The 25,152-nt window shown below is 40.1% G+C and overlaps 1 protein-coding gene across 2 annotated transcripts in view; it reads left to right on the plus strand.

Moving 5' to 3' along the window:
- Positions 1-25,152, plus strand: part of Otc (ornithine transcarbamylase) — a 66,758-nt gene that overhangs the window by 25,457 nt on the left and 16,149 nt on the right. For both annotated transcript variants that reach the window (XM_038316962.2, XM_038316963.1), the window contains exons 4-5: positions 3,116-3,203; positions 21,522-21,675. In XM_038316962.2, coding sequence (XP_038172890.1) covers positions 3,116-3,203; positions 21,522-21,675 — 242 coding nt within the window. The remainder of the gene's footprint in view (positions 1-3,115; positions 3,204-21,521; positions 21,676-25,152) is intronic.

Raw genomic sequence — 25,152 nt, forward strand, 5'->3', positions numbered from 1 at the left:
GTAGATAGACTGATTAGAGGGGAGCAAAGAATTAAAGTGATACTCGAAAGTGAACATAGTGCCAAGAAAAATGTTGTGTTAATGATTGAGCATAGTTCTTGATAACTATGACATAAAGAGATAAAGAATTGATTATATTTGTGAACAGTTAAAGGGGTTGACTTCTAGTGCATGAATGGGAGCATGGGACAAAGATGACACATGAATTGTTAAGCATTTGAGTAAAGATCTAAAGAATATGGGTGAATTGGGCATGTTAAGACAGTAGGAAGAGACTTGGAAACATGAGAGATAAGAAGCTTACCTACACTTAATGGGAAATAAAGCAGAATATATGGACACAGATGTAGGTAAGTGGAGTGTTACTAAGGAACCCGGAAGTCCTCTGATAGCTGTAATATTCTCATTGAGGTAGGAAATAGGCCCAGCAGTTTAATGCTGCTGCTTCCTTCAAGATATGTATAGATTAATCATACAACCACTTTCTTACTACTTTAGGGACTGCCATTCTGGTCTGAGTTCTGGACATTCATTCATCCAAATTTTACAAATGTCTCTCCTTATTGGCCTCCTTGATTCTGCCCCATTATGTATATATTTCATTAAAACCAAAGTCTAATCATCTTACTTATCTGCTCCAACCTTCGATAGATTTACATTTTTCTCAGACCAAATGCAGCTCTTGCTTCTTATTCCCACCTTCCTTTTGCAGCCTCTCTTATACTCCTCTTCACACACTCTGTATTTTCCATGCCCACATTCTTGCTAGCTCCTGAATCCACCAGCTGTGGCCCTTGCACAAGACAAATAACTAGTCTTTTGCCCATCCGATAGGTTGCTCATGGTCCCCACTATCACATTCCTCAACCTTCACTCAAATAGCTCTTCAATGACCATAACATTTAAAATGGCAATTCCTCTTTTACATTTTCTGTTGTCCTTTCTTACTCAAATTTTATAACACTTACCAGTATCTGATATCTAATCTATATGGGGCTACTCACTTGCTTTATAATCAGTATTTCACCACTAGAATACAAGTTACAGGAAAGCAAAGAGTTATGCTTTATAGAATTCATAATAGAACTTATTAGACTGTTTCTTAGCGGAAAATCAAAAAGAAAGGTGTATAAAATACCAGTGAGTGCTCTTGATTTGTATTGTAAGATTCAGGACATTCTGGCCTCTAGTAAAATGGTAGACATTGTAACATAATTAATTATTGTAGCTTTTGATGTTTATTTTTATGATAGAAGTTTTCAAGTCAATACAAAGTAGAAAGAGTGCATGAAGAACACACAATACCCCTTATATCAATCTAACAATTGTTAGCATATTATCTTCCTTAGTTTGTCTATTTCTTCTCATTGTTAAAGTACTTTTAATATAAATTAAAACTATGACATTTTATCCCCCACACCCTCCTTTACATTATTTAAAATACAGAATATTTTCATCAATAGCTGCAATGTCATGAACAAAATGATTCCTTAATAACATTCAATAACAGTCTCTCTTGGTCTGGGTTTCTATTGATGTATATAAATACTATGTTCAACAACATCTCGGGGAGGAAATGGCTTATATTAATTAGAACTCTCGGGTCACAGTTCATCATGAAGGGAATTCAAGACAAGTACTTAAGGCAGGAACCTGGAGGCAGGAACTGAAGCAGAGGTCATAGAGAGAAATGCTGTATACTGGCTTGCTCCTATGACTTGCTCAGCCTGCTTTCTTATAGAACCCAGGACCTCCCGGCCAGGGATTGCACCACCCACAATAGGTTGGGCCCTCCCCTATCAATCACTAATTAAGAAAATGCCCTACGGGCCTATCTACACCCCAATCTTATAGAGGCATTTTCTCAACTGAAGTTCCTTCTTCCCAGATGACTGGGACTTGTGTCAAGTTGATAAAAACATATCTAGCCAGGACATAGTCCATACTGAAATATTCTTCAAATTATGCCTATACATCAGTAAAGAGTTTCAGGAAATTTTGAATTCAGCTCCCATTTGTAGGTCCAGAATGCCTCACCCAATTCCCTGGGTGATTGATGATTTCCTCCTTACAAAGTAAATGCCCTAAACAGATGCAATTAGCAAACTGTGACAGTTATATGTTTTCCAGGACATAAATTTGACACATTACAATATAAAGTATGTTTGCAAAATACAAGAGTTATCTTGAGATTATGCTCAATAGAATGTGTTGGGAGAACAGGGCGAGCCAGACTCCTGTGCTCCAGCACCTGTAATGCTCTAAGCACACATATGGTGGAAAACAGTGAGGGCCATGTCCCAGTTGGTACTTAGCTTTGTCTTCATTAGAAGATGATAACCAGTAACCCTTTATCTCTTAGTAACTTGAAACTACCACCTCGGTGCTTGCTTTATTTTTTTAAACGTAAAGTAAAATTTACGTATAGAAAATGGCCAATATTAAATGTGCAATTCAAGGTTGACAAATGTACATGTCTGTGTAACCTATGAACTCCGTGAAGATGTAGACTATCTCACTTAACACAGAAAAACACTGCAGTACCCCTTGCCAGTCACTCACACATAGCCCAGCTACAGCAACAGCTATTTTCATTTCTTCTACTCCAGATATTTACTCCTAGACATTTCCCTACACTAAATATTTACTCTTTCATTTAGCATAATGTTTCTGAAGGTTCATTCCTTTTTTATTGCTGATTAATACCCCGTTGTCACCTAGGACATCCCATATAACTCAAGTTTATTTCTCTGTCATCCTAGAAGATTATCTTTCTATATTGGAAGAATTAAAAAGTAGGCACAGTTCCCCCAAAGGGAGCAATGTCCCATTATTTCCAGTTCCTGAATAAAAAGGGGGGGGGGATAAGCATGAATTCAAAAGAAAGGTAAGTGGTTTTACATATTCATATTTTTGCATATTTTTCATATTCATTCCTAGATTTATCACTTCATTATGCTTGGAAATTCCCAACAGAATGGTTGAAGAGCTTTGTGGTGTAGACTTTGCTGTTGAGATGGTACTCGTACCAATGCCTCATGATTTTGTTTTGCACTTTAGTTATTTTTTCCAAAAAAAAAAAAATACCAAAAACTTTCTTTTTCTTTCATTGTAGGCTTTGCTCTCCTGGGAGGACACCCTTGTTTTCTTACCACCCAAGACATTCATCTGGGTGTGAATGAAAGTCTTACGGACACAGCTCGGTTTGTAAAAAATTTTTTCTTTCCAAATGTTACTTCAAACTCTGATGGATTCACATAAAAGAGAAGATGACGATTCTCCTTCAATAATGATTTCCCCCTCTCAGGGTCCTTTGTGCCCCTCCCATTTACTGGACTCTTTGCCTAATGTTTGAAATGCCTCTCTTTCATTCTACAGCCCCTTTCTATGAGAGTCTTAGTTTGCTTCCATTGCTATGATATACACCAAGGTAAAAGTGGGTTGGGGAGGAAGAGGGCTTATTTCATCTTAAGGTCCATTATACAGGAAGCCAGGACAAGAACTCAAGACAGAAACCTAGAGGTAGTAACTGACACAGAGGCCATGTTCGAGCACTGCTTCCTTGCTTACTCTTCCTGGCTTGCTCAGCCTGCTTTCTTATACCATCCAGAATCACCTGCCCTGGGGTGGCTTCACTCCCAGTGAAAATGTCCCAATGGCAATCTGATGGAGTCATTTCCTCACCTGAGTTTCCTCTTCCCATTCAACGCTAGTTTGTATCAAGTTGACATAGACACAAAAATCTAACAAGGAGAATGGTTTAAGTCTTTTCCTAAGCAATTTATTTTTGTGTGCGTGTTTGATCTGCCTTCATGCATTTCTGTGCCCAATGTAAATGCCTGGTGCCTTATGAGGCTAGAAGATGGCATTGGAAACTTCAGAATAAGCTTTACAGAGGTCTGTGAGCCATCATGTGGGTGCTGGGAATTGAACCTAGATCTTCTGTAACAACAACCATTGCAAATAACCACTGAGAAATCTTTCCATCTCTCTTTAGCAGTTTCACAGAGGTGTATTAAAAAATTCCAAATTTAATAAAATTTAAAAATTATCAAGATGACTCTTATATTTAACAATCAAGGAAGTGTGAGTCTAAGAAAACTGCCATGTTCAATGGTTCATAGCTCATCTGTACCAATAATACAAATAGCTAACATTTAAGTCACTATATGAGCAAGTATTATTCTAAAGCATTTACCCTAGTATGAGCCTGAACAGATTAGCACACAAAAGTGAAACACTATAATCAGGAACATACATACTAGCTGTGATAGCACAGAGTCTCAAATGCCAAGGTATTGATATAGTACAGATATTCTTGATTGGTAAAAGAAAACGACAGGCCATTAAAATACATGCTCACTTAGAAATTCTGACACAGAACGGCTCTCTCATATCCAATAAGTAGTCTCCAAGGTCACTATGGATGTCAACCTCCAGTCAAATCCTAGGAGAAGGGAGCGTGAAAAAGCTATATTCACTTCAAAGCCATCTTCCAGAGAAATACCACAGCCAATGGCAGCAACACTACACTGGCAAGTCCTAGTAGCTCATACTCAGCGAGAAGAAAGTTGAGCTCACTATATAATACTGAAACATTTGAACATCGGTCTTTTGATTTCCTGTGTAAGGATCTTATGATTGTTCATCTTTAGCTCATAAAGACACAGTAAATACCTGTGTTGAATGTTTTATGGCAATAGAGAAAACTAATTTCCCCCAAAACATCTCATGACACAAAGCAATTCTTTCCAAATAATGTCTGCTTTTTATTCCAGCTCCTCAAGCATATGCTAGAGAATTTGCCTTAGTTGACTTGCTAAAGAGATCGCAACAACTCTTCTTCAAGCCTTTTATGTTTGAAGATGTCGTGTTATTTCATATAAAGCAATAGGAGTACTCAGAGGTGATGTCATTGTCTTTTGGACAGTAGGGATACAAAGAATAAATGAACATGACATTTTTAGGATATTTTTCCAAGTATGCTGCTACTTACAGAGATTATATATGTCCAGTAATTTTATTACACAAAAGTAAAGCACATTTAATTCATAAGCAAATAACAAAAGCAAGTGAAAGGAAAAAGGACAGGACTACATCCAGGAGAGACATTTTGAGGGGGAACCTCTAGAAAGCACCAAATGAGCAGGAGTGAAAAAGTCATTGTGAACCAATGGGTGCAGAAGTACCCAGCTGAGGAAATAGCTGATCATCCAAGAAAAGGTAAAGCAATGCATACTGGCAACTAGAACAATACTTGGGTCCAGAAATCAGTGGACTGTCGGGAGACTCAAAGCGAGAGACAAACATCTAACCGTAGCTGATTGCTGGGGCCGAATATAAACATGTACCGTTCTTTGCCTTCTCTCTGAGCAACTCCTCCTGTGGGTCCTTAGAGAAGCTCTACACATTTCCAGAGCCAAACAGTCTAGTCACAAGCTCCAGTGTATCTGTGACCTTTTGCATTCATACAATTACTTCTAGTGTATGTATGGTAGAATAAGGATAAAATTGGATCCATAGAATTCTTTCTGATCATTAAACCCAACCTAAAAGGTTAAATAAAAATAATAGTTACTTCTTAAAGGATGTTTACCACAGACTTCTTCTGTTGTCATTGTAAAATGTTTGCAAAGTCAGCATTATTGGCTCAGTTTTATAATCAAAGAAGCCATGAGACACAGAAGTAATGAAACTTAGATGCTAACTCTGGGTTTCCATGCTTTTATTACCTACTCTTGCTGCTTCTATTTCATGGGAAAAAATAAGTTGTAGACAATATTGACTTGTGGGCGCTCTCCAAGACCATGCTGAGGTTTGGTGAGTCACTGCATTAGCCCCCACAGAACTCTACACGGTCATACTCATGGTTCTAAATTGTTATAAACAATAAGATACCAAATACAATAAAAAAGACATATGGAGTAGAGTCCAGAAGACACCAGATACGAGCTTCCAAAACTCTTCTGGTGGGGCCGCACAGGATAGACTTAATACATGTGACACAGTATGCGAAACATTGGTAAGAAAAGAAAAGAAATACTGGCCCACAGTAGACCCAGCTCACAGTTTTTGCTGAAGACTGTTCACATTAGCACATTCCAACCAAATTCTTGCCCCCTGCCAACATAAAGCATGTGTTTATTTCAAGCCATATTGTTTATGAAAACATTTTAGGCACAGTGTTCTGGGGAATAGTGGAAACTCCCCCAAATGAAGTTACCAGATGTTACTCCAAGAGCCAGCCTTAAATTTGGGTCTTTTAAAGGGTAACAGTCAGGCCTGCTTTGTTAATTCAAACCATTGTATCCTCTATAAGATGAAGGAGTTCTGATCCTGAAGATCCACTTTGTTTTTTTAGTTTTTAAAAGATGATGTTGTCTGCTTCTTTTATTTATGTGTGGCTACCAGTGTGTGTGTGTGTGTGTGTGTGTGTGTGTGTGTGTGTGTGTGTGAGACAGCACGTATTTGTGCATGTGGAAATCAGGAAACAACTTGTGGGAGTTGGTTCTTTTCCTTCCGTAATGTAGATTCTGAAGATTGAAATCAGGTCATCAGACTTGGTAGCAAGTGCCTTTACCCGCTGAGCCTTCTCACCAACCCTAAAATTCACATTCTTTTATCAAATTCATGTAATGTATAACATATAAAGGAGTGGTTCCCTAAACAGAATTGTGTCCCAATGTAGATATCCGTACATATGTGAACAGTTATAAAGTAATTTGGATTTCTGTAGAAATGAAAGATAAGGAGATTAATGACAGGGTTTTTAAAACCTAGTTTGGGAACTGGTAAGTTTGTTAAAATGTAAAATTCTGGCCCCACACTTACAGGTTTGTTCCTCAGTTAAGTTTAAGATAGTTTGTATGACTCTAATGACAATAGAAGAGCAATTGGAATCACTTTGGGAGACCTTAAGGGCTGGGGAGAAGGCTTGTTCAGCAAAGTCGCTGCTGTGCAAGCAGAGGGACCCAGGCTTTGACCCCCAGCATCCACAGTAAAGCAAGGTACTGTGTGACATGACACTTTAACCCCGGTGCTGGTGGGAAATGAAAACAGGGGATCCTTGTAGCTCATTGGCCAACCAACAGGCCTAGCGGAATCAATACTTCCGGTTCAGTGAGATAGCCTATATTAAATAAATATGGTGGAGAGCAAGTGGGTAAGACACTAGTGTCACAATGTCAGCTTCTGGCCTCCACACATCTGTGCGAACATACACATATGAAAATGTGCATACATCACATATAAAGGGGAGACTTGGGAAGCTGTGTGGGAAATCCAGACTGTTAGGCAGTGATCTATTAATGAAGTCATGGTAAATAAAGGGATAAATAATAAGAGATCCACATGGCTTCATGACAACTGATTCTAAAAGGTGAAAAGTAATAGTGGTTAAATTATCCCAGATGTGTTGTTAATAAAGTATGTGTGTGTTTCTGACCTTGGGAGAAGGAATACGTTAGCTATTGGGCATACTGCATTAAAGGCTGAACCTCCAAGTACGTATTTCTATATGCCAGTGGAGATAAGCACCTTGGGTGACATTGAAAGCTGGAGACATATGTATCAGCTCAATGGTTTTAAAAAACCGAACTCCACAGGTTCATTGTGGAAGAATTTCAGAAGGTCATACCTCAAGGGCAGATGCAATTAGGTAAAAAGGAGAGTATGTGCACTTGAATATAAGAAGAGGCTGGGCTGGGAGATGGGGGAGTCAGAAGAGAGTAGCAGTTATTGTAGACATTGACTCTCTTCTCTGTATCCCATTACCGCTTAATCTGTCAAACTATCTGACAAACAAGGTATGCTGAGATTCAGAAATTCAATAAACCCAAATTGAAGAAGACAAGAGAAATCCCCTGCCTTCCACAGAAGCAACTGAACAGGGCAAGGAGGGAGGTGAATCTTAATGACATCTACCCTGCAATATGCACGGAACAACCCTTAGCAATTGGATCCTTTGCTTTTTGTAGAAATTTAGCTTTGGAAGATGCAAAGGCACTGTGTGGTGGTTGAATGACAGTGCGCGTGCGCGCGTGACACTGATTGATGGTACCGCTTTGCCAATCAACCTGTCTGGCTGCTTTGGGGGCCGGGGACAATAAAAAGTGTCTTATGTTGGTGGAAGATGAAACTGGTAGAGATGGATTCAATAGATGCCAGCCACTGAAAGGTAAAGGGATAAAGCAAAGCTGGCTGGTCTCTTGATAACTGTTAAATGCAATCTCCAGAATATAACTTGTTCTTTCAAATGCTTTAATTATTCATCTATTCAAAACCAGTTGTTAAATACCTGGGTTTTTCTACGAACCCTTTTGAAGCATTGAGAATCGAATGCTGATTAGGTCAGACAAGATCTTTCTTGGGGGTGGGAATCTACGCTATTACTTGATTAAACAAGTGAGCAAGAATGAAGAGCAGAGTAGACTGGAAGATGTGCTGGGATGAAGGCAAAAGCAGTGTGACCTGCCGGTGCTACAGAGGTCACCTTACTCTGTGCTCAGGGAAAGCTTCTCTAAGAACGTGACAATCAAGCTGAGAGAGTAATGAAAAGACAGAGTCAGACATGAAAACCCGTGGGAAGAACATCACACAAAGAAAGAACTTCTGGAGAAGGGCATAAAGTGGCAGCAAGCTGCTTATTCAGGAGCAGAAGGGAAGCCAGGAATGTCCTAAAATTAGCAAATATATCGATTTTAAGTCTGGAAATCCTTATATACATGTGTATGTGTGTTTACAACTCAATTTTACCTACCCAAGGAAGGAAAAAATTACATGAAGCCACATTCCTTTTTTTTTTTTTTTTTTTTTTTTTGGTTTTTCGAGACAGGGTTTCTCTGAAGCTTTTTTAGAGCCTGTCCTGGAACTAGCTCTTGTAGACCAGGCTGGCCTCGAACTCACAGAGATCCGCCTGCCTCTGCCTCCCGAGTGCTGGGATTAAAGGCGTGTGCCACCACCGTCCGGCTTGAAGCCACATTCCTAATTCCAATTCTGATTTACATTCCCACCCAGCATACAAGCAAGGCTTTGTTGTGTTTCCCTCCTTCCTCTCCACTTACCTATTGTCTTTTTGATGCCAGCCATTCTAGCGGGTGTGGTAGCTCCTTGTGGTTTAGATTTTTATTTGCATTGCCCTTCGAATCACCACTGAACACGGTTTCAGAATAGATGTTGGCCAGTGGGTAGCGTCTTTGCAGAAATGCCAACTCCCATGCTTTGCCCATTTCAGAAATTAGGATTTGTTTGGGTGTTGAGTTGTAGGAATTCCTTAAATATTTGGCATTTTGACCTCTGTGCTCAGATGCATGTATTACAAATATTTTCCCTTTTCTTGCAGATTACCTACCTTTTTGCTCTTCTGATTGGTTTTCTCATTCAGCTTTCATGTTACATATGTTTCCTACCTTAAAAAATATATTTAGGGTCAAGTAAGGTCTTAAAGACTAGTAGAAATGTATCCCAAGGATGATTTTACAATTGCTGAACAAATATTCTACTTCTTTTCTTCTTGATTTATAATAATATAACTTGTTTATCATACAAGATACTGAGGATAAACTCTCCTTAGCTAAACCTGAGTTGAATTCTGAATAATCTGAAGGTAGGTAAATTAAGAAGTACAATGAGGGCCAGGCGGTGGTGGCGCACTCCTTTAATCCCAGCAATCCAGAGGCAGAGGCGGGCGGATCTCTTTGAGTTCGAGGCTAGCTTGGTCTATAAAGTGAATTCCAGGACAGCTAGGGCTGTTACACAGAGAAACCATGTCTTGAAAAGCACACTAAAAAAAGCAAGAAAGGAAGAAAGAAAAGAAAGAAAGATAAGAGACTGGCATGTCCAGTGGTATGTAGGAGGAGGCTGCTTGTTCGTCTGATCAGTCCAGAACCAAAATACCATAGTTCCCACAGCAGTAGTGTTTGGGAGGAACTGCTATGCTGAGGAATCACAACACCATATATAGGTTCAGGGATTCATTAGAATGGTTGACTTGCTTCTTGGCCAAGATTTACAGCAACTAAAAACTACAAGTGAAAAACACAAAAGGAGAGCTGAGGATATAATTCAGGGATCCAGTGTATGCCTAGCAGGCACAAGGACTTGAGTTTCATCCCAACACTGCAAAAAAATCACAAAGGGAAAAGACATATGTGTGAAATGTGGACCATATTGCCACAAACTTCTAATCTTCATTAAGTGAAGTACACAGGAGGTACCTAAATCACTCAGCAAGACAGTTTCCAGGGTTTTTATTGGAGACTGGTCACATAAACACACTTAATTACTCCCTCAGCAAAACAGATCCCAGAGTTTTTATTGGGGACCTCAGCCATCTGCCTACCCTAGATCCACATTCCAGCATCTTAGAAAGAAGGTGTTCCACACAATCAAAGTGTGTATATACTTACCAGTTCAGGAACACCCCCCCACACACACACACATACTAAATGCTGCATTTCCAGATGCCAGCCCTGGGCCACTCTTGTGAGCAGGCCATTTTGAAGGATTGCCATGTCAAGCCTGGTATATAGCTCTTTCCTGCACAAGAAGGTGTTTCAACCTTGCTACCCAGGAAACAGTATGAGGAGCTTTGGTTGGACACAATGACACCATCGAGAGCTAGGCACTCATTTTCTAAACAATTATTCCCTATTTTATTTCTTTTTGCACAGGAGGTCAAGGTCCTAGAAGATGTTCAGGCTCCCTCTCCAGTGTTCACTGATAAAGGGGAAGCTTCTCAGTGACCAAGCAAAATTCAGTTTAAAAACTGGTCAGAGAACTTGAATTTATCCTATACCATGCTAGGACAGCCTTAAACTTTTACTGATTTCCTTAATGGAGCCCGGGTCATTGAAGGACTGGAATCCCACAGAATCAAATCTACTCCATTGTTTCCTTTCCTTTCTTGCAATCTTTCTTAGCAACACTCTTCCAGCACCGAATGTACCAGAAAACACAAAACATGCCTGTGTACGCTTCATAAAATTTGCTTCAGATTTGAAGGTATTTTTAGATTCTCTGGTGTTCTACTGGGGTTAAGAGTTAGGTATTGTATTTTGTTTCTTGCCTGGACATTGTACTTTAAGATGTCACACCAGGAGTGACACTTAACTATGACTCAAGTCACCAATTCTTTGGAATTTTAAAATCAGACAGAGCTTGGCTACAACAGTAAGACATTATCTCTCTAGTTCCCAGGCTCTGGGTTTCTTCCATAATGACAGCTGTTCATGCCTAATGATCTGAGTGCACTGTTGACAGGGGCATGATGGCTTCGCAGTCATTTTCGCTTTAATACAGTACTTAGTAATGTGACTTCAGGAGCCATGTGCACAAAAGGCTCAATATAAGAAACCAATAGTGTGATGTTGTTCTACTCCGATCACTGTCACCACGGGTGCAATTTCCTTATGGTAGCAACTGCTCCTGTGTTCTGCTGATGGGATGTTAAGAGAGCAGCGGCACCCCCTGGATCTGTTTTCGGGAGCTATCATAAAGGTTGGCATAAATTTAGAAGATGAGTTTGTTTATTCTTTCACAATTCTGGAGGGTAGAAAACCCGTATCCATGTGTCACCAGCATCTTGGTTCCCTTCCTGCTGTCTCTCAGCAGTTCTTCAGATTCCTTGGCTTGAAGCTGCCTCACTTCTAAGTCGACCCCCATTTTCTCTTCATCCTTTTTTTCTCTATGTGTTTCTTTGTATCCTCTCTTCTTTTCTAAACATAATATTTTTGTTGATTATTTGGAAATTTCACATCATGCACCCCAATCACACTTCCCTGGTCCACCCCCACACTTGTGCCCTCCCCACACACAAGGAGGAGGAGGAGGAGGAGGAGGAGGAGGAGGAGGAGGAGGAAGAGGAGGAGGAGGAGGAGGAGGAGGAGGAGGACGAAGAGGAGGAGGAGGAGGAGGAGGAAGAGAAAGTTGAATTTGTGTTGAGCAGCATCCATTGGCTTTAGGATTTCTCCTACTCTACTCTAATTTCTTCTTAACTAATTTAGTCTTCAAAGACCCTATTTGCAAGCAAGGTCACATTCTGAGTTTCTGGGTGGACAGGTGTTTAGAAGGACACCAGTCAAGCACAATGGTCACAGAGACACTTATTCTTGCAGCAGCATGGGAGAATTTCCTATGGGTGCCATGCTGATATTCCAAAGGATGAACTTGAGGGAAGGATCTCATTGAGCGTGGGAAACAGCTAAAAGAGGAGCGAATCATCATCTTATTGGAAAGAATACTGTAAAAAGATGAGCCGGGCGGTGGTGGCGCACGCCTTTAATCCCAGCACTCGGGAGGCAGAGGCAGGTGGATCTCTGAGTTCAAGGCCAGCCTGGTCTACAAGAGCTAGTTCCAGGACAGGCTCTAGAAACTACAGGGAAACCCTGTCTCGAAAAAAACCAAAAAAAAACCCAAAAGATGAAATAATAGTATTAAAGTATTTATACTAGCAACGTTAATATCAGAAAGGTAAATCATATCAGCAAGGCTTTTGATAAAGCATTTTCAAAATTGCACCAAACAAGAAATAGGTGCCTAATTAGATACTAATAAATTGCTACAACCCAGATGATATGTCTAGGACAGATATATGGCCTTGGTTAAATGGTCACGAAAACCAATTTCTTCAAGTTTGAATCCTGCTATGTTTTTTTTTTTAAGGACTGACAGTATAGGGTAAAGAGCAAGGACATTGAAACAGGGCCAGTTTTAGTCCAGGTCACAGCTTTCCCACATTCTAGCCCTTATGGGTCGCTTCAGTTATTTCTGATTCCCAGTTTACTGGGTTGTAACATGAAGATAATAATGTTTCAGGAGTTTCATGAAGGGTAATGAGTTCATGCTGTAAAGGACATGGGCATGGAAGGAGTTCATATAATGTTGATTGAAGCAAGATATGGTTTAACGCAATCTCAGGACACTCTATGACTCAGCTCCAGCCATTTCTGTGGTTTCATAGACAGCTTGCAGAGACTCAGTTCTGAAGTTGCCAGGGCACATTGTGAGAAGGTCGTTCCATATACTATTACACCTTAAAGATTTTTTACTCTGTAGTTCTCAGACTCAGAATCTAACATTTAAGTCAAAACAATCTGGTGATTGGAGCTAATTTCATAATGAAAAGAATATGGGAATTGAATTCATTCCTACTTTTTTAATACCAATCCATTTGAGAAGATTGCATTTAGGTTTCTTGAAGCAATATTTTTTTTGTTTCTCTATCAATTTTTATTAATACAACCCAAAGCAGCCAAGGTTATTTTCACCTGGTTAGAGATGCTAGAGGCCTAGGATATTTTCTTTCCTGGAACATACGCATTAGCGAGTATTGATCAGTTTACACTGGAGAGACCACCTGTGTGGCCACTGTAGGGTCTGGACTGTTTTGGAATTGGAAGGGAGGAAGGGAGGGAGGGAGGGGGGGGGGGGAAGGGAGGAAGGAAGGAAGGAAGGAGGGAAGGAAGGAAGGAAGGAAGGAGGGAGGGACTTTGAAAATGATTACGAAGTTCTCACTGTCGTCATTATGAACATCATTTTCTCCCATTCTTTCCTAGTCAGCTGTTGAAGTAATGTATGTCACTGCTGAAACACCGGAGTCCGGAAGGTACACAGTCTGGATGATGGTAGGGTAGGAACAAGGGGAGATGTGAATTGCAGGACCCTACAAGACTACTTTATTTGGGCCTGACTGTGGCGAGCCCACAAGTATTATACAGTCAATGTACAGCTGACAGATCTGTTGGACTTCCCACGGGAAGCGCATACGGCACTCCACCTGGAGAACCTGTTTTTGCAGAGCTACGGGCATACCTGTCCTTTGGATAAGTCACTGTCAGTTCTGTAAACGTCTTGTGAAATCATGGCATTTCTCTGTCCTGTAGTATCCCAGCAGTGTATAAACCTGACTTTTCCTGTAGGGCAACTGGATACCACCCCCCACAACACACACACACACACACACACACACACACACACACACACACCATGAAGCCATGGCCTGAAAAGGATTCAGTCAAGCCTTTGTTCTCACAGCCAAAATCTACATAAAAATAGTCCCCCACAAACTTTATTGACAGGAGTCACCAATAAGAAAGCTGCCTCACACAGGAGGTAGTATGACTGCTCTAACAGGGGACTCAGGAAGGTGTGATCTTCTGCTCTGACCTAACAGGCTACTAACATTCTGTATTTACCCTTTACTTTGGCTTCAACTAACATAGGGTCATAGCCTAGGAAACTAACTGTTTATACAGGAAAAAGGCCTGAGTTGCTAAAACTAGCTTCAGAGAGAAAAATTCTCACCAGGGCACCCTGCTGGAGTAAAAAGCAGGGTCTCCAGAACAGATTCCTTTTAAGTCAACCAGCTAGATGCTAATACTAATCAAGTCCTCAGGGCAGGCGCCTATAGCTACCAATGCTGTATTCCCAGCCACAGGGGAACTTCACAGCCACACCCCCTCGGAGAGGTAAAGTGCCTCCTTGCCAGATCTACCTGTTTCTTGTGACTCTGCGGAAAATGAATGCTTGATACCATTGTTTCCTCCTTTGGGACTGTTAACTTGTCTGTATGTCCATATCAACTGAAAGTTTTGTGGAGACCACACCTTACCCTAGCCTTATGCCCCTCCTTTTCCCCCTCACCCCTTTGTGCTTTATGCCTGATGCCCTTATGCCCGCTTTTTACCCTTATGCCTTACCTTTCTGTCTGATGCTTTACCCTTATACCTTATGCCCTTATGCTTCTTCTTCTCCCTTCTCTCATCTTCCCCCAAGAAATAAAGATACATGTAAGAAAAACGTGCCTAAGTCAGTCCGTTTGTTCTGCTGCTCAGATCCTGTTCCCAAGCCAGTCTTCACTTGTAGAAGTCCTATTCTGAACTGTGAGAGAGTGCTGAGGCCGGTACTCAGGAGCTCCCGATATATAACTTTGTAGGTTCTATCTTGACCTCACTGTGAATATCATGATTTGTGGCCATCCTTATTGCCCCTAAGACATTCTTCTCTCTTGATACATACACAAAAACCATGAGAGCAGTATTATGGAACTTTATAACCAAACCCTGGCACCTTAGGTCCTGGAATGTGGCTGATGTTTTTGTTTGCTCCAGCTGGTCCTTCCTTTTGCTGAGCAGAAAGGAACAAGCGATTGTTTGCCTTATCAAGTATCGAGACAAAATAGGATGGATAAATATTTTAAGCTGTATGTATCTTTGAAAAATTCCAGTATTGGCTATTAACTACCTATGGCATGCTGGTGTGTATAGGGGCGATTTAAATACAAGAAACGCAGATTTTGCCAAAGCTGTTTTGCTATAATGGTTGGCGGAGGCCTGAGAGCATCTGAAAGCTTGCAGGAACCTACTGGAAATCAAGCAGAACTCCATTTCCATTCAATAGAAATGAAAAGAGACTAAAATGAAAACACTTTACAGAGCCAGGAAGTCTTTTTGACTTGCCAGCCTTCCTTCTGTAGCAAGTATAACCAAGATCTTAATCTGTCGAAAGCTGGGGTTTTACAAGACAGCTGCGTGAAGCCCCCAGCTCTAGCTGCAAGCTTGTCATTGTTTTCGGTGAGAAGGTTTGTTTATATGTTTAAACGGTCTTTATTAGCCTGGAAGCATAAAAGAGTGACTTCTCTATTTCTAGTAACTATAAGCATGAAGAAACCAATGCCACAGACAAAATAATATGCACTAATTACCTAAAAGTGTCTGCAATATCTTTGTTCCCCCAAGTGTTTCTAATGAAAAAACATTCTGGGAACTTCTCCTCTCAGGAGGCCCACATCATCGGCACACCATTGCATGCCGCCTCACCTGCACCTTTTATGGCTAAAGGGGAATCATGTGGTGCTTTCGATAAAGTTTTGACATGCTTCTGTTTTACGATATTCCTTACACTGTCCTTTGTTTCTGGTCCAATATATTAACCACATGAATTTATCAAACATTTTCCAATCCTTTCAGTAGAATACAGGATGCACTCCTGCAAATCACTTACTCTCAAAATGTGGTTACCAAAGCAAAACATAAGCAACCCTTGGGAGCTTGTTAGAAATGCAGACTCTCAGATCTGAAACCAGACCCACTGAATGAGAAATAGAGCTGATGGTGCCTTGCAAGCCTCCTGGTGACTCTGATGTGCATTCAAGTTTGCATTTCTTTAAGATGTGTATGTAAGGGCTGACTGTATAACTCAGTGCTAGTGCACTTGGATAGCATGCACAAAGTCCTGGGTTCTATCCCTAGGACTACAAGAAGAAAAGACACATACTGCTTATACAATCAAATGTGTAATAGTGTAGTAAGAAATCTCCAACATTCCAATATTGATTGCAAACTTAATCAAATGCTTTCAACACTTAATCACAGCTTAACCTTTCATATTTCCCAGAATGCCCTAAGCATTTTACAAGGGAAAATGCACACCTAAAGTATCATGTTGATTACAGATGATAAAACAGGCTGCAATGTTGTTATTAGTTTCATAGATATGATTTTATTTATTCTTATATCTTCTTTTTTATTCTTTCACAGTCTTGGAATTTAAACATTATTGGGCTGTATGTTCTTTTCCATCCTCTAAGGGTTTAAATAATTTGACCTGGATGGAAAGATAAAAAATAATCTCAGGAACACAGGGATACAATTTAAGTGAGTTATTAGGCACTTGATTCTGATTGGTCAGTGAGAACTGGTTGCTAAGATCTAGGTGAGTTGAACTCCACCTGTAACTACTGGGCTGTGTATCCTGTTATCACCATAGTTTTCACTTTTGTCGTGAGGTTGTTTGTTTCTTGTTGCTTCTTGAACATACCGTCCCAAAGGTCATGGCTTATGCAATTAGAAAACAAACTTCCTATTTTGATAATTTGCTAATTATTAAATTGGTAATCAGAAATTTAGAAGCAGTGCCTCTTTCAGGAGGTTCGGGGAAGATTTGAATTCTTGCCCTTTCCAGGTTGCCCACATCCTTCAGCTCATCCCCAAACCTCTCTCCATTGCATCTTCTTCCATTTCTCAGCTCTTTTCTCTAACTTACAAAGGCCTCTGAGATCCTATTGAGTTTAACCGAGTGGAATCTTCCTTTCTCCAAATCATTACATTGATTATAGCTGTGAAATTCCTTTTGTGTAGGTTCTGAGGATTGGAATATGGGCATCTTTGCAACCATTTCTTCTGTTGGCCACAGAATCCTTATGATAACATTTCTTGTCCATTCTGGAGTTTGCATTGTCTTTCTGGCATGACCCATTGCCACAGCTTTGCAATACTCTTGTCCTCTCTCAATATGTTTAAGTATACACCTTGTTTCTTTGCATTGCATTAGAATTAGTTAAGTATGAAAAGATTTCCCCTTCAGAGAAGCAGGAATGTGAAGTTGAAGTTTAAGAATAATTATCTTTGGAATAACAGTTCTGTCACATTTTTTTTGGAAGTCTCGTGACAACTGGTGCTAGTAAACTGCAGGAGACACTGCAGCTTCTCTCTTGTAAAAGGCCACAGATGCTGCGAGGGCCTTTTTTGGAGCAGTTTCTACTGTTTCTAGGACCAGTTGACAAAAAAATTAAGGCAATTTCTTATGGATTATGCAATTTGAAAATAATAGATATATATGCTTAATATGTAGGAAATATATTTAACAAAAATACCCATAAAATATCTATCTGAATCATGTGCATATGTAGGTATGCCTACTTGTTTAAATAAATTTAAATGCAGATTTTATTCATTTATCTTTCATATTTCCCTTTTATGTTTGTCCGTTTTCTTCCTGTTAATCCATCTCTTACAAGTACCATTGCCTTTTACAAATTGAACTTGTTTTATGTAATAATTTTTACTGCTCTAAATAATTATAGATGGAAAATGGAAGCTTCCTTAAGTTGACTTCCTTCTTAACTGCGCCCTTGCCAATGAAAAGCCTCTCTTGCCTCCTGGCAACAAAGTGATGTTACAGAACTGTTCTGATTTTACCCTGCCAAGGACATTGAATTAAATAGCCTCTAATGGTTCCCTTTCTATTTTTTTTAAATAGAACAATTTTAAAGACCAATCTTTTTGTGCTAAAGATTTTTGCAGGGATCTAGGGGGAAAAACCACCTTCTGTACTGTCACTCATGGTAACTGACTGAGCTGAAATGAAAATTCTTAATATGTGTATAAAATCTTAATCCTTCCCATCTATCATACTATGCTGTTGTCCCATTCTCTTTCTCCCTCTCCCCCCCTCTCTCTTTCTCTCTCTCTGTCTTAACACACGAAGAACTTTATTAGCACACAGCAGGTTCTTTCTGGCATTTGAGTCACTGTAATGGACCAATAGTGAGAAGTACATGAACCATTTTGCCATGACAAATGTTTCTTCTGACCCTGAATTCTTCATGATCTTGAAGAACTATCCCAAATGATGTTTTTTTGTGCCCTGCATAAGAAATTAGAATGGAAACTTATTTCTGCTTGGTGTATGCGGGGTGGGGTGAGGAGTGCCTTACTATCTGCCTAAGGCTGGCCTTGAACCAGTGGTTATCTTCCTATCTCAACCTTCAGAGTGCTGTAAGTAAGGTATGCACAATCATACCTAACTTTCCCCTTCAGTGTCGGTGATGGAACTAGAGCCCATGTGTGTTAGTCAAGTGCTTTATTGATTGACACTCCCAGCTCTTTCTGCCAGCTTTTCTATGTTTACATCCCTTTATTATGGCACGGAACTTGTAGAGCATGTGCTAGCAGACATTTCGTGAGTTCATTCATACCTTTTCAAAATGGCTCAACAGCTGGAATACTGCAGAAGTTGATTTTGCTTTCTGAAGGCTGGTTTGTAGTGTTACTACAAGATTCCATTTCCAGTTTCTTTGTACAGTGCAGAGAATTTTCTAGAGTACAATTCTCCTGACATACATTCACAGTACTTGTCTGCTCCAAATCTAGGGCCATGTTCAGGGCTGTCTTCCCCTCATTTCAGCCACCTAAGTCTTCATACCGTATGCATTTTCTCTCCATGCCTGGCTACTCTTCCACACAGGGGTTGTTGTGGTTTGGTTTTGACATATCCCCCACAGGTTCGTGGCTTAGTCAGTAGTGCAGCAATGTCCAGAGGTGAGAAGTGATTGAATCATGAGAGCTGTGACATCATCAGTAGATTAACACATTCATTGACGAACATAAACTGCTAGAATAATAGGAGGTGATGAAAATTTAGGAGGTGGTACCTTGGCAAAGCCGCTGGGTTTGGGGGCATATGTATACACTTTAAGAAGTCACTCATGTTTAAAGAAGCTTAAAATATGACATATACATTCAAACATACTTCTGCTGTTGGGCCCTAAAGCCCCACCAAAGGAGGAGGTCACCCCAAGAGACACTCTCAGTGCGGTTGATGCAATAGCAAGAGGGATTTTTGTTTTGCTGCTGCGGCTGCCTCGAGAGGAGAAGGACCCCTGCTTTGTCTATTACAGGCTCTTTTAAAGGAACAAAACCACAGAATCAGGGAGGGGGTAGTGGAGAATCAAAAGGGAGAGTCCAGAAATCATTTGTCAACTATTTTGACTAGTTCATTTAATGGTCAGCTAACTCTAACTGATCAATGCTATGGGGGTTGCTGGGTTGGTTGAACAAGGAGGAACACTTTCAGGTTATCTGCAGGTCTTCTCACCCCGGTTCCAGAGTCTGGGTCTATTGAAGAAAGACTACAAAGGGGATGGAAAGTACTCAAAGCTCCAGTGCACGCATGGTTGGTTACCAGGGTTCTGGTTCCCAGGAAGGGGGGTGCAGTAGTGCTGAGGTGCTCCAAAGTCTTTCACTGCATCTCTCTTATGAGATTGTAGGTGTCATAAAATTAATTCTCTTTAAATGTGGGCTTATTGGTTGGTTATGATTTAGATCTTACTGAGTTGTCTACTTCCTTTGATTTACTTTTCTGCAGTAGAGTTGGAAACTGGCATTCTACTCGGAAGATTTGTATTTTTAATTATCAAGAATAGGAAAGCTGGTACAAAATTGTTTTTTTTCTCATTTTTTTATTAAAAATTTCCATCTCCGCCCCTCCTCCTCCCCCTTCCCTCCCCTCCCTTCCACCCATACCCCCACTCTCTCCCTCTCCAAGCCAAAGAGCCATCAGGGTTCCCTTCACTATGTTAAGTCCAAGGTCCTCCCAACTTCCCCTAAGTCCAGGAAGTGAGCAACCAAACTGACAAGGCTCACAGTGAGCCCGTCCATGCTGTAGAGTCCAAGCCCATCGCCGTTGTCCTTGGTTTCTCAGTCCTCCTCCACCGTCAGCCACATTCAGAGAGTCCGGTTTGGCCCCCTGTTCCATCAGTCCCATTCCAACTGGACTTGGTGGTCTCCCGTTAGATCTGTCCCACCGTCTCAATGGGTGAACGCACCACTCACGGTCCTGACTTCCTTGCTCATGATCTCCCTCCTTTTGCTCCTCATCAGGACCTTGGGAGCTCAGTCCGGTGCTCCTATGTGGGGCTCTGTCATTTTCTCCATCCAACGCCAGGTGAAGGTTCTATGGTGATATGCAAGATATTCATGAGTATGGCAATAGGATCTGGACATTTCTGGCACCCTCTCCTCAGCTGCCCAAGGAACTAGCTGGGGGCGTCTTCCTGGACACATGGGAACCTCTCTAGAGTCAAGTCTCTGCCAACCCTAGAATGGCTCCCTTAATTAAGATATATAATTCCTTGTTCCCATATCCACCCTTCCTATTTCCCAACCATCCTATTCCCCCAAGCTCTTCCCATCCTCCACTTCACACTTTTCTCTCCCCATCCCCCTATTCCCCCATCCCACCCCACCCCAAGTTCCCATTTTTTTGTCTGGCAATCTTGTCTACTTCCAATAACCTGGAGGATAACTATATGTTTTTCTTTGGATTCACCTTCTTATATAGCTTCTCTAGGATTTTTTACGAATTATAGGCTCGATGTCCTTTATTTATGGCTAGAAACCAATTATGAGTGAGTACATCCCATGTTCATCTCTTTGGGCCTGGGTTACCTCACTCAGGATGGTGTTTTCTATTTCCATCCATTTGCATGCAAAATTCAAGATGTCATTGTTTTTTACCGCCGAGTAGTACTCTAATATGTATATATTCCACACTTTCTTCATCCATTCTTCCAGTGAAAGGCATCTAGGTTGTTTCCAGGTTCAGGTTCAGGCCATTAATGTTTCTTTGCATGTCTTCTCTTTTGCTGTTCTCCATTTAAACATAGATAAACTGACAAATTGGCATTTATCAATTATAATTTATCATGTCTGCTGAACTGAAAAATTGATTTCTTATGTCCGTAAAAATGTAACAAAGTCATTGTATAAGATGGGGGTGGAACAGCATCTTTTTTCTGTAATGATTATAGGTTTGATGTTAGCTTTTCAGTCTATCATGTTCATAGGTATATGTAATACACATTTTAATTTGTTAGCAATTATTCATATCTTTTAGGAGCTTGTATTAAAGATGGGTTTATTAGGTAGAACTTGCTTAGAATATCTTTTCTTGGTTTGTTACAGTGTGCTATCTAGCATGACAGACGCGGTGTTAGCTCGAGTGTATAAGCAATCAGATCTGGACCTCCTGGCTAAGGAAGCATCCATTCCAATTGTCAATGGACTCTCAGACTTGTATCATCCTATTCAGATCCTGGCTGATTACCTCACACTCCAGGTTGGTATATTTCTTTGCTTTACAAAACAGAAAAAAAAAACCAAATAATTACTTACTACCATCAAGTGGAACCATTTACTTAAATGATGTTTAATCATTATTGTGAATATCTTGTCTGAAAATAATTATAGCATATGTGTGAATGCTAAAGAGCTAGAAAACAGTGCATTGCTGTAGAGTCTGTATGATCCTTTTCTTCCCAATCCCATTTCCAACCCCCTTCCAGCTCCTCTCGCATCCTCTGTTCTTTCATCACTTTGCTTTCTGTTTAACAATGGATGAAGAAGGGATGCAATTGCATGTAGAATTACCGTGACTTAAGTGACTCAAGATTGTCCGTTTGGTAGGCTCTAGAATCACCCAGAACACAAGCCTCTAGATACGTCCGCGAGGGACTGTCTACAGTAGGTCAACTGAGGTGGGAAGAGCCACTTTAACTATGGGCAGCACTAGTCCATGACCTGGCATCCTGAAGTGACAAGAAGGAGGAAGTGAGCTGAATACTGTTATTCACCTTTCTCTCTGCTTATTGATTCTGGGTGCAGTGTGACCAGCTGCCTCAGGCTCTGGCTGCCTTGATTGCCCCACAATGATAGACAGTATCCTTGAGTCTCTGAGCCAAAAATAAACCTTTCTTTTCTTAACTTGCTTTTGCCAAGTATTTCACCCAAGCACTGTAGAAGGTAGTTAATACCGTTATTCTACAATCACCAGACTCTGTAACTTACAAATGAAGATCAGAGGCATTTAGTTCAAATGCTCAAGATGGTCTGTTACTGCTTAGTAATAGAAAGAGGGGAGCATTTTCTGTCATTTAAAAAAATTGGAGGCGGGGAGGAGGGGGAAATTTTTAATAAAAAAAATTAAAAAAAGAAAAAAAATCCTAAACGCCTCTGATCTTCATTTGTGAAATACTTGGCAATGTGTTCAAGGCTATTCTCCACTTTCTCTTTTATTATGTTCAGTGTATCTGGTTTTATGTTGAGGTCTTTGATCCGCTTGAACTTGAGTTTTGTGCAGGGTGGTAGATATGGAGCAATTTGCATTCTTCGACATGCTGACATCCAGTTATGCCAGCACCGTTGGTTGAATATGCTTTCTATTTTCCATTGTGTATTTCTGGCTTCTGTGTCAAAAATCAGGTGTTAATAGATGTATAGATTTACATATGGGTCTTCTATTTGATTCCATTGAACAACCTATCTGTTTTGATGCCAATACCATGCAGTTTTTACTACTATAGCTCTGTAGTTGAGCCAGAAATCAGGAATACCGATATCACCAGAAGTTCTTTTTATTGTACAGGATTATTTTAGATGTCCTGATTTTTTGTTTTTCCCTATGACATTGAATATTGTCCTTTCAATGTCTGTAATGAGTTGTGCTGGAATTTTGATTGGGATTGCATCGAATCTGTAGATTGCTTCTGGTAGGATCGATATTTTTGTTACGTTAATCCTACTGATCCATGAGCATGGGAGGTCTTTCCATCTTCTGATATTTTCTATTTCTTTCTTGAAAGACTTGAAATTTTGAATCATACAAGTCTTTCACTTGCTTAGTGAAAATTAGCACAGGATATTTCATATCATTTATGGCTATTGTAAAGGGTGTTTTTTCTCTGATTCCTTTTTTAGCCTATTTATTGTTGGTATATAAGAGGACTACTGATTTTTTTGAGTTAATTTTGTATTCAGTTACTTAACTGAAGGCATGTATCAGCTGTAAGAGTTCCCTGCTAGAAGTTTTGCTCTTGCTTGTGTATACTATCATATCATCTGCAAATAGCAATACTTTGACTTCTTCCTTTCCAATTTATATCCCCTTGATCTCCTTCAGTTGTCTTATTGTTCCCACTAGAACTTCAAGTACTATATGGTGAGAGTAGACAGCCTTCTCTTTCTTTTTTTTCCTTCTCTTTTTCTTGATTTTAGTGGCGTTGCTTTGAGTTTCTCTCCATTTGGTTTGATTTTAGCTATAGGCTTGCTGTAAATTGCCATTCTTATGTTTATTTATTTTTTTTTTTGAGGGGTGCAATGAACTTTATTGATGGTATTCAAGAGAGTAGGGCTCCCTAAGCCCCTCCTGCTATTCTGGGGGTCTGGGATGGAAACTGTGAGGGAGATGCTCCTGACCACCCATTCTTATGTTTAGATATGTTCCTTTTATCTCTAATCTTTCCAAGACTTTTATCATAAAGAGATGTTGGCCTTTCTCAAAGGCTTTTTCAGCATCTAATGATATGATCATGTTTTTTTCAGTTTTTTTAAAATTTATTTATTTATTATGTATACAATATTCTGTCTGTGTGTATGTCTGAAGGCCAAAAGAGAGCGTCAGACCTCTTTACAGATGGTTGTGAGCCACCATGTGGTTGCTGGGAATTGACCTCAGGACCTTTGGAAGAGCAGGCAATGCTCTTAACCATTGAGCTATCTCTCCAGCCCCCTTTTTTCAGTTTTTTTATATGGTGGATTACATTGACTGATTTTCATATGTTGACCCATCCCTGCATCTCTGGGATGAAGCCTACTTGATCATGGTGAATGATCTTTTTGATATATTTTGGGATTTGGTTTGCGAGTATTTTATTATTTTTTGTGTCTATGTTTGTGACAGAAATTGGTTTCTAATTTTCTTTCTTTGATGAATCTTTATGTAGTTTGGGTATCAGGGTGACTATGGCCTCATAGAAAGAATTTGGAAATATTACTTCTGCTTCTATTTTGTGGAATAATTTGAGGAGAATTGGTTTTAGCTCTTCTTTGAAAGTCTGATAGAATTCTGTGCTGAAACTGTCCAGCACTGTTTTTCTTGGGGAGAGATGTAGGGGGTTGAGAGACTTTTAAGGACTTCTTCTTAGTTTGGTCTTTTTACAGTGTCCCAGATTTCTTGGATATTTTGTGCCATGAATTTTTTATATTTAAAATTTTCTTTGACTTAGGTATCATTTTTTCTATCATAATCATATCTTCAATGCCTGAGATTCTCTCTTCCATGTCTTGTATTCTGTTGGTGATGCTAGCGTCTATAGTTCCTGTTCACTTACCTAGATTTTTCATTTCCAGAATTCCCTCAGTTTGTGATTTCTTTATTGCTTCTATTTACATTTTTGGGTCTTAAAGAGTTTTGTTAGTTTGCTTCAACTGTTCGATTTTTTTTCTTGGCTTTCTTTAAGGGATTTATTCATTTCCTCTAATTTTTGTCTTCTTGATGTATTTAAAGAATTTATTCATTTCCTCCTTATGAACCTCTATCATCTTCATAAAGTTGGCCTTGAGGTCTTTTTCTTATGTTTCAGCTGTGTTGGAATATCCAGGGGTTGCTGCTGTAGGAAAGCTGGACTGTGGTGGTGACATATTGCCCTGGCTGTTGTTGGCTGTCTTCTTACATGAGTGTCTAGGCATCTGGGTTTGGAGTGATTATAGGTCTAGGTGCCTATTTCTGAGTTTGTCTTCACTGCTTGGCTTGCTTGGT

The sequence above is a fragment of the Arvicola amphibius genome, chromosome X (genome assembly GCF_903992535.2).
Source record: "Arvicola amphibius chromosome X, mArvAmp1.2, whole genome shotgun sequence".
NCBI classification, from domain to species: domain Eukaryota; kingdom Metazoa; phylum Chordata; class Mammalia; order Rodentia; family Cricetidae; genus Arvicola; species Arvicola amphibius.